This window comes from Tympanuchus pallidicinctus, unplaced genomic scaffold (genome assembly GCF_026119805.1).
Source record: "Tympanuchus pallidicinctus isolate F22 unplaced genomic scaffold, pur_lepc_1.0 scaffold3, whole genome shotgun sequence".
NCBI lineage: Eukaryota > Metazoa > Chordata > Aves > Galliformes > Phasianidae > Tympanuchus > Tympanuchus pallidicinctus.
Window position 1 is genome coordinate 24267148 of NW_026294747.1, and position 14415 is coordinate 24281562.

The window sequence follows — 14415 nt, forward strand, 5'->3', positions numbered from 1 at the left end:
ATGTGACTTAGTTTGTATGTAAGGCAGTTTTTTGAGGCATATTATTTAAAGCTCTTTATGTATGTAGGAAGCTCTTGACATTCACACTGTTGATAGAGCTGGAGGAGAAGAATCACAGAATCTTCAGGCTCCCTTGTTGACTACAAATGATCCAGGTAATTTTGGGGGATTTTTTTTGTGAATGGATATTCCCCACGGTAAGAGAATTTAAAAAGGCACATTGGAAGATCAAATCATTAAGTCATTTTTTGGCACATGAAATATCTTTTGTTCTTTTTATATTTTTGAGAAGATTGTCAGGCAAGAATACAAGTACTGGAAAAGGAATTGATGGAAGAGCTGAAAACCTTGAGGCATAAGCAAGTAATACATCCGAGCCTTCAGGAAGGTAAGTGTGCAGTGTATATATTGTTGTATATTATACTTGATCATGCAGAGTTGATACATTCCTACTGGGTTTAAAACTATGTATGCTTAATACAATTGCCATCTGATTTTTGGTTACTATTTTTAGACAAGTATTACTGAAAAATGTACACGTTTGTATGTACAAATAGGAGAACATGAATGGAAAACTGTAAACGTGGTTGGTTTCTCTCTTGCTACTTGTGCCAATGTCAAGAAAATCCAAGGTATTTTATGAAGGCTTTTTTGTGTGGTTTGTTTGTGGGTTTTTTTGTTGTTTTTTTTTGTTTGTTTGTTTGTTTTTCAGACTTCCAAAGTAGTTTCAGCCAGCCAATAACAATACTTTTGTTTCCACACCTTCATGTTGCAAACTAGAAGGGGTGGAGGGAAGTAAGAGGTTACTCCTGAATCTCTTACAGCAAAGAGGGCTTGTGTCATTTTATATATATACCTGTGTAGAGGATGCTGAGACTTTAGGCCGTGCCTGTTTTGTGATGAGTTAATCCTTGTAGAGGACAGGTGGAGCTAGAAGTGGAGAAGTGTTTAAGTTAGACTACTTTTCATATGTCTGATTTGGCCTAGATCCAGGTTCACTATTCGCATAGGAAGACTCAGCAATGTACTTCTAGCTTGTGATCAGGTAGAAGAAGGATCAGTGCTATCAAAAGAGTGATGATGGTGAAAATCTTTGGCAATTCTGAGACTGGCTTTGGCATAGGCTTCAGAGCAACTGATGAAAGAACTGATCAAAATTGAAGCATCGTACCTCTTGTTCTTGAGGTTCTCTGAATTTCTTATATGTGTAACTGCAGTGCTGTAGGAATTTTGACTCCAAATACTGCTGCTAGTTATGTTGGGTCCTGACAGATTTCTGCTGTGAAGAACCATGGATTATCTCCAATGGCTCATGCACTATGTGTGGTGAGATCAAACCTGTCAGTTTTGGCAGCCATTTAAAGGGCTGCCTTTATATTTTAGTGTTGAAGTGATGTTTGTGTCTTTCATTTTCACAAATCATAGAATCAATTTCAGTGTTGTGGAATTGCTTGGGTTGGAAGGGACCTTAAAGATGGTTTAGTCCAATACCTCTGCTGTGGGCAGGGACACCTTCCAGTAGCACAACTTGTCCGTAGCACCATCCAGGCTAGCCTAGTACATTTTCAGGGGTGGGGTATAGAATAGAATCTCTGTGGAGTTGGAAGGGACCTTTAAAAGGTCATCTAGTCCACTGCCCTGCAATGAACAGAGACATCTAGGTCTAGATCAGGTTGCCCAGAGTCTGATCCATCTTTGCCTTGGAAATCTCCAGGGATGAAGCATCCACCAGCTCCCTGAGCAGCATGTTCCAGTGCCTCACCACCTTCACTGTAAAATAATTTTTTCTTTTATGCAACCTAAATTTACCCTTGATAAGCTTGAAACCATTTCTCCTTGTTTCTGTCACCACAGACCCTGCTTAAGAATCTGTCCCCTTGTTTTCTGTTGCTCCCCTTTAGATAGCAAAAATCTACTGTCAGATCATCTCACAGGCCTAACAGCCCCAGCCCTCTCAGACTGTCCTTATAGGAGCGGTGTTCCATCCCTTGAATCATTTTTATGGCCCTCCTGTGGGTATGCTCCAACAGGTCTATGTCTCTCCTGTATGAAGGACTGCACATTGCTGGCTCTTGTCCAGCTTTCTATCCACCAGTACCCCCAGATCATTTTCGAGAGGTCTACACTCAGTCTTTTCATCCCCCAGCTTGTATTGCTAATCCACAGCTTCTCTGGTGGTGGTGAATTCTCAGCACTCTCAGAGTAAGGAATTTCTTTCATACATCTAATCTAAATCTACACTCTTTTAGTTCAAAGCCATTACCTCCTATCACTGCACTCCCTGATCAAGTCCCTCTCTGCAGTTCCTGTTCTTCCTCATTAAGTATTAGAAGCTCATAATGAGGTCTTCTTGGAACCTTCTTTTGTGTAGGCTGTGAAAGAACAGCTCTCTCAGCCTGTCTTCTTGGGAGATAACCCACCTCTCAGCTAGATTTTTCCCGTGTGGTATATAAGATCAGTGTTGATGGTTGTATCATGGATGTCTAAATGCAGGTTTCCTCTCCCATTATTCCAGAAATAGGTGTCCTGTTTTACAAAGACCTGACTTCAATCCATAGCCTCACACATCTGTGTTGCCATATTTCAAAAATTGTGGTAGAAATCTTTTCTAGTCAGCTACTAGCAATGCTGCATGTTGCACTGAGCAAATGTTATAGTATGGCAGTACTGAAAAAAGACTCTAGGATTTGCCTCTTGGCCAGTTGAAGGTCTGTGTATTTTCCCAGTTACATCAACATTAAGTCCTGGATCTTGGTGCAACCTAATCAGCATTCTCGATGTTGTTACTTGTTCTTCAAAATCTCTTAGCCACAGACCATAACTAATATCTCCTTATGGTCTGCTGCAAAACAGACGAAGAGGTATGGCTCCTTCCTTTCTCAAAGAAGCAAAGTGCATGTTTCTGAGTGTTCATTCAACCATCTGGTTGAAGCTTACTGGCTTTTTTGCCCTCTGTGTAGTATAGTAAATGGAAATAGCATTTTTGGCATTAACTTTGCTTTGGTTTTGTGTAATGTAGTTGAGAAGCATAAGTATCTCTTGATATTCATGGATACCTGAAGCCTACAATTGCTATTGAGTTGTGAAGTTAAGAAACTGAATATCCACTGCAGCTTGCATTATGAAGTTAATGCACTTAGTCATCAGATATAGAAAAGTATTTCTGGTTGGCTAGAAATCCATCAGTACTTCCTGTGGAGACTAGCATAGGTAAAGGATGGACTGCAAAATGCATCTGAAGCAGTGATTGTGAAGATCTTAAAGGCATTGAGACTGCAAGAAGATGCTTCTGAAAGATGGAAATTCAGCTTCAGCATGTTAGGAAGAAAGCTCCTTCTAGAGTACTGCTATGCTATGGAGAGCCTCTTCTACCTGGACTAATTTGAATCCCTTGTCATGTGCCTGAAAATCAAAGCACTGTTGTCTGGCATTGTGATTCAGAGAAAATTGTTGTGGAGGGAGTTCTTAATTTGCTACTGTTTGACTGCAGCAACTGAACTTAGCAGTGCGCTGGCGATGATGAGGAATTGATAGAAGTGATAGTTTACCTGTCGTGTTTAGTGATGTCCATACAGACATATTTATTCTCTTCAGGCTGCGTTCTGAAAGCAACAGAATAATTCAAATGGAGTGTCATGAAGAATCAACTGCCTGCTCTTTCCTTTAAAATCACTTTGAAAATAAATAGATGCCGTCCTGACATTTGGCAGTTGATGTGTTTTTATACAAAATGCTACATTGCCTTACTTGTTGTGCTCATCTTTGCCATGTAGATGTGGGAATTGTATCTGTCGTTGGTGAAGGTGTTCTTCAGTAGCCACATCTGAGATTTGTTTTGCATGTGTTGTTTTTAGGCTGCCAGTTATCAAGTGTCGGTACTTGTTACTTGTAAAGATAAATGTCTGCTACCAACGAAAGGTCTTTGCTGTATGTGCAGATAGCAATTCATCCGTCCTGAGCATTGTCAAGTAATACATTTTTATTTCAAAACTTGCATACTTAACACTGATTCTAAGATTTTAGCAACAGCAGCACAGTTTTGTAGGTTTCCCTTGAGGGGGGGGGGGGGGAAAAACAAAAAACAAAAAAACCAAAACAAAAACCCACACCAAAAACAACCAAAACCAAACAAAGTAAATATTCTTTACTCCAGACTGAGCTGAGTTGGGTAGCCATATATTCTTTCACTTGCTGAATAGTAGTTCTGCTAGCTTTTGCGTTCCTCATTATTTCTGTGTCCTTACCTGATTTGCTAATTCACAAAGACACTTTTTGTGGCTAAGGTGAGCCTTTCCAACTAAGCATTTGGGGGGAGGTAAGGAAGATGTTAACAAGCAGTAAAGTGTCCAAGCCAGTGCCATTCAACAAAGCTGAGTGTTTTGTTTCATTTTAGCCATAGAATTATAGAATCACACACGATCTTCTCCCTGCTTAAAAAAATGAAAAATTAAAAAAATTTAAAAAAAATTTTAAAAAGGCTGGAGGGTTGATTTATTGCAAAGCAACAAGATGGCTGGCTAGCTAATTTCAAGCTGATCTGTAAGGACAGTGAGGGGGCAGGGGGTTGCAAAAAGCTCATGGAGAGTTCCTGAGAGAGCAGAATACTGAATACAGCTTTATTGTGGAAATGAATAGAATGCTGACATTCTGATGGCTAAAATTCTGCAGGAATTTCAGTAGCAGTTTTAAAAAAAAAAAAAAAAAAAAAAAAAAAAGAAGCATCAAGTCATTCTATTTTCCTTCTATTTTCCATCTCCTTAAAATTCATACCTGTTAATTCAAACTTGTTGAAGTTCCATTGTAAGTAACAGTTATTAATGCTTTTTTCAGAACCCTTAAGACATGGATGAATGCTAGAAATGTCTGTATGTAATGTGAAACTTTTTTAAATAAACATCTTTTATTTTTTTCTCATTAACATCTTGCTGCATTGATACTGATTGTTTCCTGCAGTGGGATTGAAGTTAAATTCTGTGGACCCAACAATGAGCATTGACTTGAAATACTTGGGTGTTCAGCTTCCTCTTTCCTATTCAAATTATTCTTTGTGGAGCTATCCAGGAACAAACCCCAATTCTCCAGGTGAGTAGAACATGAATCTGCTGAGGCTCAAAGTATTATGTTGTATTGTCAGTGATCAGAGGGATTTGGGACTTGATGCTGTTCAGAGATAGTGTTCTTATTCATTAGGACAGGAATATTAAACTTTCCAAAAGCAGTGAAAACAGAGAAGTCCATAATCAAAATACTTCAAAGAGCATTTAGTTTTATATTTGATTGTATTATTATTATTATTATTATTATTATTATTATTATTATTATTATTATTATTATTATTATTATTATTTAAATACAAAGCTGTCAATGAAATCTGCTTGTAAAATTACTATTTCTTGTATTAATTTATTTGGTATCCAAACAAATGCATTTTTCATTAAAATGTGACTGATTCTACTAGTGGCAAATACTGTTTTTTAACAGTAAATGTGTTTGCTAAAGAAAGTGCAGGGTAGTTAATTCCAATGTCTCTCTCTTGCTTTATTATTCTGACTGCTGTTTTCTTCCTGTACTGTTTTTGGAGCTGGTAAAGAGGCAGACCTTGAGTCTCAGACCTGTCTACACCACAAAAGAGGCAGATCCAATTCAGAACGCCCCAATCCAGCTCTGTGTCAAGGGCAATTACTTCTAGCCTAGCCTAGCAATATATAAAACAGCTACAAAGGACCCTGTTAGTATATCTACATTACACTTTAGCTCTTGGAGATGATGGATTATTTGACAGAGCTGTCACATGTATTTCTGAAAAGAAATGAACAATTCACTAGGACATTTGTAACAATCAGTCTTGATTTATAAACTGAGGCTAGCTTTCTTCTTTTCCAGATACTGGATTTCCTTTTGTTTCCAGAACAGGAAAGACAAATGATTTCAGAAAGATCAAAGGCTGGCGAGGGAAGCTTCATGGTGCTTCTAGAAATGAAGGTAGAAAAAGCAGAGCGGGATTAAAACAAAAGTGATGAGATGAGATGAGTGCAGATATTTCTAAGATCTTTGTCTTAATCTTGGAGAGATGCTGCAGTTCAGTTATAGTGTGTGTTTTAATGATTTATTGTTGTTTTGAGACTCTCTTGAATATTGGTACTACTTCCATGAACAGCCAAGAATGAGCACTTACGAGGGGAAAAAAGAAACTGAAAATGATAAAACAAACAGAATCAACAGCAAAACATATTCTGTTTTACACATAAGGTTTCAGTGAAAATCAAAATTGTAATAGTTTTGTTTTTGTTCATCAGTTTTGGATTAAGCTGGGGAGCAGTATAGTAAGTCCAGAATTCTGATGCCCTACAGATTTGAAGTGATTTTCTTTTATGTTGGGTGTATTTTTAACTCCAGTTAAGTGAATACTTCTGTTCAGCTACTTTGCCCTGCCTCAGAAAGAAATGAGTACTTAGCAGTTTGCCAGGTCTTACTTGGAAATTAGGTAAAATATTTCTGTTGTACTCTCTGCACTTGAATACTGTATTGTGTTGGGGTGTTGCAGATTTATTCTGGTGTTGCCAGGTACGTTGTAGGATACATGTTTAGGACAAACAAAAGGAAGCTGCACAGAAACACTGATTCTTGAAGACTTTCTCTTTTTGTGAATGAATATACTTTCCTCAAAAAGAGTTGTTTGGACTGCTGGCTGTGTTTCTGATTGAGCTTATATTTGATATTTGTGTGTTGTACGCTTAAGGGAATTACATACTTCTTTAAAGAAGTATTTACCTCTTCTATACTGTTGAGTTGCAGTAAGATTTAAATGTGTGTGTGTGTGTGTATACATATATATATGTAAGATAAAGCCTGTCAGTATGCCTTCCCAGGGGCCAATTAAAATGCTCGTCATTTATTTAGGTGGCAGTTCAGAAGGTTCCTTGAAGAATCGCTCAGCATTCTGTAGTGACAAGCTGGATGAGTACCTGGAAAACGAAGGAAAGCTGATGGAAACGAGTATGGGATTCTCTTCTAGCACGCCCACTTCCCCTGTGGTGTATCAGCTTCCCACCAAGAGCACGAGCTATGTGCGAACGCTAGACAGTGTTTTGAAGAAGCAGTCCACCGTAATTCCATCCACATCTTACACGTTCAAGCCTGCTTCTCTGTCATCTACCTCTAGGAAGGCAAGGACTCAAAACAGGCAGACATCTTCAAACAGTAGAGGAAGATCATCCTACAAGCCTATACTGCCTTCGCCTTTTCCTGCCAAGCAGAAACAGAACTTTTCAGCATCAGTAGAAAAGGCTGCTAAGTCTCTCTCGAGTAGCTGTTTGACTAACCAAGCAGATGGTTTCCTGATGCCAAATCTGGATGAAAACATACTGCCAAAACAAATCAGTTTGCGCCACACACCACAACAGCAACAAGCAGCTCGTCCGCCAGGTCTGTCTAAATCTCAAGTAAAGCTAATGGACCTGGAAGACTGTGCTCTCTGGGATGGCAAACCACGAACCTACATTACAGAAGAACGAGCGGATATCTCCCTGGCTACTCTGCTTACAGCTCAGGTAGGTAGCAATACTTTTCTTTCCTTCAGTACTGTTGCGTTTTCAATTGTCTGTAGTTACTGAAGCTGCCTGTGGGTGCAGAAAATAAGACTGAAGCTGCTAATGAGCATGACAAAACATGTTCTTCCTTTGTGTTGTAGCCTTTATATTGGAAGTTCAGAACTGCTGTCTTAACAGCATGTGGAAATAATAACTGTATTAATAAGGTGTTGATATGAATAATTAATTATGAATTATCTCAACTTGCCTGTGAAAAGTTCTAATGGATACAGTTGCTATTCAGTAACTACATTTCCTTATTATTTGACACTTATTTTTTTCAGTAGGGCTAATTCCAAATAAAAAAAAATCAAACAGAAACAAAACAAAAAACATCACGTAACTTTGATGTCAGATGATAAACTTTTGCTTTCTTCGCAGCCCACTTCTTGAAGAGGCTGTTCAGCTGTCTCAAATTGTGTCTCAGAATATTAAAATGTAAACTCTCCTCTATTGTATTTTTTCCATACATGTGACAAATTTTTGTGGATAACCAGACCATGTAATAGGAGGGAGTTATAATTCTGAATGAACTTGGAATAGCAATTTCACATTTGCTTGATTTCACATTGCTAAAATTTCAAGTGTTTACTTACTATCTAAAACTTTTTCAGGCTTCTCTCAAAAACAAACCTATCCATAAAATAATACGACGACGAGCGCCTCCTTGCAATAATGATTTCTGTCGGCTGGGTTGTATATGTGCCAGTCTAGCACTGGAAAAACGTCAGCCTACCCATTGCCGCAGGCCAGACTGTATGTTTGGGTGTACTTGCCTGAAGAGAAAAGTACTGGTGGTGAAGGGTGGATCAAAACATAAGAAAATTCTGAAAAAGGCTGTGCGTGGAAATCTTGTGTTGTATGGATCACAAGAAGAACAGCAAGGGGATGGAGATGTGGAAGAAGAGGGTGTGGGAGAAGAAGATGAGGTGAAGCAGAAAGATAAGAAGAAAAGAAAAAAAGTGGAATACAGTGAGTATTGCTGGGTAAAAAGCAATTCCTTAAACTTCTCTGAAATCAGCTGTCTTGCCAGGAAATTTTTTTAGGTTCTAGTAGAGATCCCATTACTAAATCCAGAAATGGGAATGAGCTCTGAGAGATCTCTGCAACGCTTATCTTGGTGTAACTGACTGACAGGTAATCACACCTTTTCCCTTTTAGTAACTCTTACCTGTTACAGGCTTTTTTGCATTATTCAGTCATTTATCTTGCTCAAATAACTAGTTTCTTTTTGGTAATTTTAACTTTCTCTGTACTCTCTAAATATGTTCAGGGACTAAGCATATGAAATAATTACTGCTGTAGCTGTTGGTAATCTTTACTGTTTACTACTCTCTCTCTCTCTCTTAGCAAGTAAGCATCTGGAGCTGTCTTTTCAGTTCCTGTACATAACTGTATTTCACTGACTTTGGTGGAAATAGTTTACAGTGGTTTTAGATCTGTCCTAAGGTATGTTCAGAAATATGACAGAAAGTGGCTATGGACTTACAGCTTTGTTCTACTAATAATTTTATCAGCGGTAAAAAATGATGCTATCTGGTGTTCCACTGGAGTAAATACATTTTTATGTGTAGTTGTGTTATCAAGTATGTTTTTAGATGTTTGAAATCTGTGTTTGCTGTCTTTTAAGATCCCCGACTCTGTAGTGGTTTTTTAATCAGCTATCTTAGCACAGCTAGGAAGCAGTGGTTAGCATGGAGTCTTTCTCATTTTCATTTCCTGCATTTGTGGACAAATCCCTGGTGGCTTCTCACTAGAATTTGAGACAAGAGAAGATACCAGCATTATCTTCTTAATTCAGTGTGAATTAGTTACTGGTATATGGCTAGACTTTAGACTGAAACTAAAATTTCCATTACTGCCATGCTACATTGATTTTTCACTTGTGTAAATTACTGGGTTTTTAAAATATATCACTGTTTTTTTTTTCTTTTTCCCAGCTATCTGTGACTCAGAGCCAGAAAAGCCTCTTAGGAATTGTCCATTGTGGGTAAAAGTAGAAGGTGAAATAGATCCAGAACCTATTTATATTCCAACACCATCTGTTATTGAACCAGTTAAATCTACAGTCCTGCCTAACCCAGAAGTTGTGCTTTCTGGTAAACATAGATCTTCCAGTGGAGTGAAAACAGGCAGAGTGTATACTCCTAAACCCAACCCCGTGGTAAGAAGTGGGATAATGTTAATTCTTTTTTTCTTTTTTCTTTTTTTTTTTTTTTAAGCTGAAAATTAAAGCAAACACTGCCAAAAACTTCTGTATGTTTTAAATAAAATGAGATAAAAGGCATGTTGATAAGCTAGGATGAATTGACACATACATGTATCTATTTAACTATGTTAGTCTTCTGTTGAGAATTTATTTAGCAGTAAATTCTGTAAATACAGTAAATACTGTAGCAGTGAGAAAAGTGGTAATGATTTGCTGATGACCTCTTAAATAATGCAGTAATATATGCTGTTTATGGGTAAAATGATTACTTGTCCTGTAGTGTTTGTAGAAGTTACTATCTACAGGATGTAGCCTTGTTAATAACTTGTGGAAAAAGTGTGAATAGTGACTCAGAGGATCACTGTGATTGTAGAAGCTTTTGTGTTCTTGTTTGTGGCTTCATTGCCGTGTGCTAGGAATCTGTCTTTGCCTCTCCTCTCCCCTCACCTTTATCTAACACAAGCAATAGCAGTCATAGAGGTAGAATAGTAGTGAGGTTGAGTCTAGTTATGTTTAAAGAAGGAAATGTGTCAGAGTTGCTGCTTAATATATATCAGATATGGTTAAGTGGTGAATGACACTTCAGGACTTCTTTCTCTGTTGAGAAGAGAATTTAAACAGGTAGGTTTTTTTCCTGTTTTTCTTCCTCTGTGTAATTTGGGAGCAATCTGTAGACTGTGCTATGGTATTATAGTGTGGCTTGGATTGGAAGTGAGATTGGTAGATCCTCTAGTTCCAGCCCCTCTACCTGGGGTTGCTGCCAGATTGTATCATTAGATCAGATTGTGTAGGGCCCCATCCAACCTGGCTTTGAAAGCCTCCATAGGTGGGGCAAGAAGAAAGATTCAACTTTAAATACTTCTGATATTTTCTACTGTAGCGTTAATACTCTTTTAGAAAGCAAAAGTGTTTTATAGATCTGGTGCACATCCAGAATGGAGAGGTTGTATTTTTTTTGTGTAGATTCGAGAGGAGGACAAGGATCCTATCTACTTGTATTTTGAAAGTATGATGACTTGTGCAAGGGTTCGAGTATATGAGCCTGGGAAGGAGGAAAAAAATCAACAAAAAGACCAAAAGGATTCACAGAACTTTCTTGTAAAGGTAAGAATTTACAATGTGTCCAGCACGTATCCTGCAACAGGTAGGAATACTGGAAATGGGAAGAAAACTTATTCGCAGGAGCTTCCACATAACGTGGGGGCTTGGCTTTTATTTGACGGTGATGTAGTGACAGGGACCAAATCAGCATGCAGTGATGGTCAGCTTTCCTTGTTACTGTGATATGAATTGTCTTGTCTGTGGAAATTCCTGGCTGCAAAACTCATTACTGCATGAGTCTTAAAATTGCTGTTAGAAGATGAACGCTTTACTTCCGTCAAAGTTAAAATGCTTTCCAGGGTTATGGATGATAGCATGATGAACTAGTGTATTTTGTGATGTGATTTTATTGGGGAAGAGGATAGACAAGGATAATATTTTGTACACTTTTTTTTTCTTCCCACAGATGTATGAACAAGGACTTCCGTCTTCAAAGAAGGAATCTTCTAAGAAAGAATTATCTAAAAAAGAGTCTTCTAAGAAAGAGTCTTGTAAGAAAGAAACCAGTGAGATAAACAAAGACCCTGAAAAATGCGGAGGTAAGAGCTGAATCTTGAGTGTAATTGAGTGTGTTGATAGTTTTTTGGCTTAACAAAAAAAAAAAGGAATATTGATGAAATGAGTGCATTTGCCGTGGGAGTTTCTACAATTGCCAATAAAAATCTTATGATGTGCTTGCAGTTTCTTGTTTTCTTAATCAGTCGTGTGTCATGTGGGAGATACAGCAGGCTAACTACTAAGTACTTGCCATCGTTCCAAGGTTGAAATGATTGGTGTTACAGTAGCTCATTCAGAGTGAAAGATTGCATTATACAGCAGACTTGTATATAAGGATGCTAATTAGATACCTAACAAGGAATGGAAATCAGAGGGTTCCCTCCCTACTTTCATTAATTTTTAATTACTGAAGAATTAATAAGTTTACAAGTGGTATTGTGAATCTTCGACCCTCGTGTTCTCCACTTAGAACTGTATGGGTCAAAGAAGTGCCTCTACTCTATATGGAGCTGTTTGATGTTGAATTATTTTAGTTCGAGTTGAAAGGTTGAATTGAGTTTTTGCACTACATTATGTATGAATATGGCTTTGAGTTTGTAACTCATGAAGAGGGAGGTTAGGCATCTTTATCTCTTTCTGTTTGAAATGGCCCAAATCATGTCGCAGTCCTTAAAATGAGACGTACTCAAGGCATTCTATCATCCACTAATGAAATACGGCTGCCTTTTTGAGCTGATTTTTTTTTTTTTTTTTTCCCCACTGTTTAATGTATGCAACAGCATTCTGTGTTTAAGGATCGGAATGGAAAAATAATACGACTAGTTGAAAATACTGATGAATTGGTAGGTCAAAATTAAAAGGACCAGGACACAGGGCTCAACATCCTTACAGTTTTGCAAAAAGTGACGTTGGATCTCCAATGACAGCAAAAGGTCGTGCTTCTGTTAAACATCTTCCACAAAAGACAGTTCTGCTAGTGGCTTGTCTGTCAAAAATAGCATTATAGGACACTGGTCCTTTTCTGACTCCAAGAGAAAAGTGCCATCTCTGGAATATAATCAGTGATGCTTTCCATTGCGTATTGATGTTGCTTGGAGATGTTACATCCACACACTGAAACAGTCCAGCTTTGTTTAGCTTGTGAGATGCAACGGGATACAACGTGAGATGGTATGGCTACAGAGAATTAACTGTGAGAAACAGTTACCTTAGTTTTGCATTTTTGCTTGCTTGTGAAGCTCTGCAAGGGGAAGTGATGTTTTGAACAGTTCTTTTTACTTGCCCTGCAGCTGAGACAAGGGTGGAGGTGGGCAGAATAAAACTGTTTGAATATCCAGGTGATTAAAATGCCACAGTATTGCAGAAACCTATTTCAATTCTTTCTCAGAGAAAAGTTCGTGGTCTTCCCATAGTGAGGGGGACTCTTCCTCCGCCTCCTGTGTTCATCCCACCACTTCATGTGCACCAACCAAACTTATCGAGATTATCTCTGACTGCAGCTGGAATGAAGATTGCAGTAAGATATTGACCATCCTATCACAGCACATCAACAGTAACATGCCACAGTGCCTCAAAGTGGGTAGCCTCATTATTGAATTGGCTTCGGAACACGAGGCTCAGGATGCAAACAACCCTCCTGTGTACTCCTCCAGAGTGAAAATTTCAGTGCCATCCTACCAGGACAGTGATGAGAAGCCTGAGTCACCTGACTTGGAGACTCCCGATAGTGGAGTGCCGTCATGCAAAAAAGCAGAAAATGTAAAGCTCTTTCAGGCTTACACATTGGACAAGCTGCGGGAGAAGTTGCATGGGGGCAAAGGCTTGCCTTTTTATGCAGGAATTTCTCCTGCAGGAAAGCTGGTTGTCTACAAGCGCAAAGCTAATATGAGCCACTCAGGCTTGATTCAGGTGGGTCCCTCTGCCTTTACTGTGGAGATTAGATTCAGTTTCATCCAGTATCCTAGAACCCCCTAAAGAGAAGAACAAACACTCTCTTAATTTGTCTTACCTAGTCTTTTGACTGTCCAGACAAGATATCTTCATATCCAGTGACATTTTTGCCTCTCTGTAACCTTGTCCCTTTCAACAGGAAATCTGATTCCAAGACTGAAGTCTGGTGATTTAGGTTGGTCTTTTGGCCTTTTAGGTCTTGGTGGCCCAAGCACAGAATCTTTCTCAAGATCTTGGAGCTTTTGAAAACTCTCTGCAGATGCATTTGGCAGATAACACTTCTGAATAAGTGGCTGTCAGAAGCCACAGAAAGAATAATTTCAGAGGAGGTGTGTACACTGGGACAAAACTTCAAAAGGAAACTGTAAACATTAAATTGCTTTTGATTCAGTTTGCTAGTGTTGACGAATAGCTTGTTGTCTTCTGAGTGTATGTTAGTGATGAAGAGACTTCATAAAATTAAGAGCGTGTCATTTCTCCGCAGTCTCGTGCTGCCAACTTGCTGTTAGGAATTGCTGGAAGGAGCTGCAGGGCTAGGATCTCTTCTTTTTCAAGGATATTTTGTGGTAGTAACACCACTTGCACTGGAGGTATATGAATTAGAAAATGAGAACTGAGTTCATTTGTGTAATGCTTTGCAGATGCATTGCCCTCACAAAGAGAAGCTCGCAGAAAGAGCAACTTAGGGGCAGACTTCCTGTTTTAAAGAGTAAAGGCCTTTTTCCTTATGGTGTGTTAAAATAAGTGGCTTTTAGAGGTTACTACTGAACAGCCTGGAAGTAGAATGCAGTACTACCAACCAAATCGATATGAAATTCCTGTTGACCACTAGGCTTACAGCCTGATATCCAGAAAAGTTTGTTTCTTCTCTCAGTTACAAGAGCAGCTCTGAATGTGAAGTTAGTCAATTCGTGGTACAGTACAGGCAAGAAAAGAAAGCTGACAAAGCTTTTGCAAAGTCCTTAGAGTTTTGTCCCGATGTATATGTATGTGTTCTTTCTTCTGTAATGCTAGGTGATGATAGGGTAGAGAATTTTATCTAAAATCATCCTCATATTTGGAAAACCA

At 38.6% G+C, this 14415-nt stretch overlaps 1 protein-coding gene across 15 annotated transcripts in view; it reads left to right on the forward strand.

Moving 5' to 3' along the window:
• The window catches only part of MGA (MAX dimerization protein MGA), a 59700-nt gene that overhangs the window by 17762 nt on the left and 27523 nt on the right, over nucleotides 1-14415 (forward strand). For 11 of the 15 annotated variants that reach the window (XR_008209001.1, XM_052693090.1, XM_052693087.1 and 8 more), the window contains exons 4-13: nucleotides 68-155; nucleotides 293-388; nucleotides 4954-5082; nucleotides 5884-5982; nucleotides 6901-7550; nucleotides 8204-8561; nucleotides 9530-9753; nucleotides 10762-10902; nucleotides 11306-11438; nucleotides 12785-13305. Coding sequence is in view for 14 of the 15 variants with exons in the window: in XM_052693090.1 (XP_052549050.1) it covers nucleotides 68-155; nucleotides 293-388; nucleotides 4954-5082; nucleotides 5884-5982; nucleotides 6901-7550; nucleotides 8204-8561; nucleotides 9530-9753; nucleotides 10762-10902; nucleotides 11306-11438; nucleotides 12785-13305 (2439 nt within the window). In the remaining variant the exon portion in view is untranslated. Of the gene's footprint in view, nucleotides 1-67; nucleotides 156-292; nucleotides 389-4953; nucleotides 5083-5883; nucleotides 5983-6900; nucleotides 7551-8203; nucleotides 8562-9529; nucleotides 9754-10761; nucleotides 10903-11305; nucleotides 11439-12176; nucleotides 12754-12784; nucleotides 13306-13543; nucleotides 13677-14415 lie in introns of those variants that run through there. The other 4 variants (XM_052693094.1, XM_052693089.1, XM_052693091.1 and 1 more) reach the window with 3 other exon arrangements.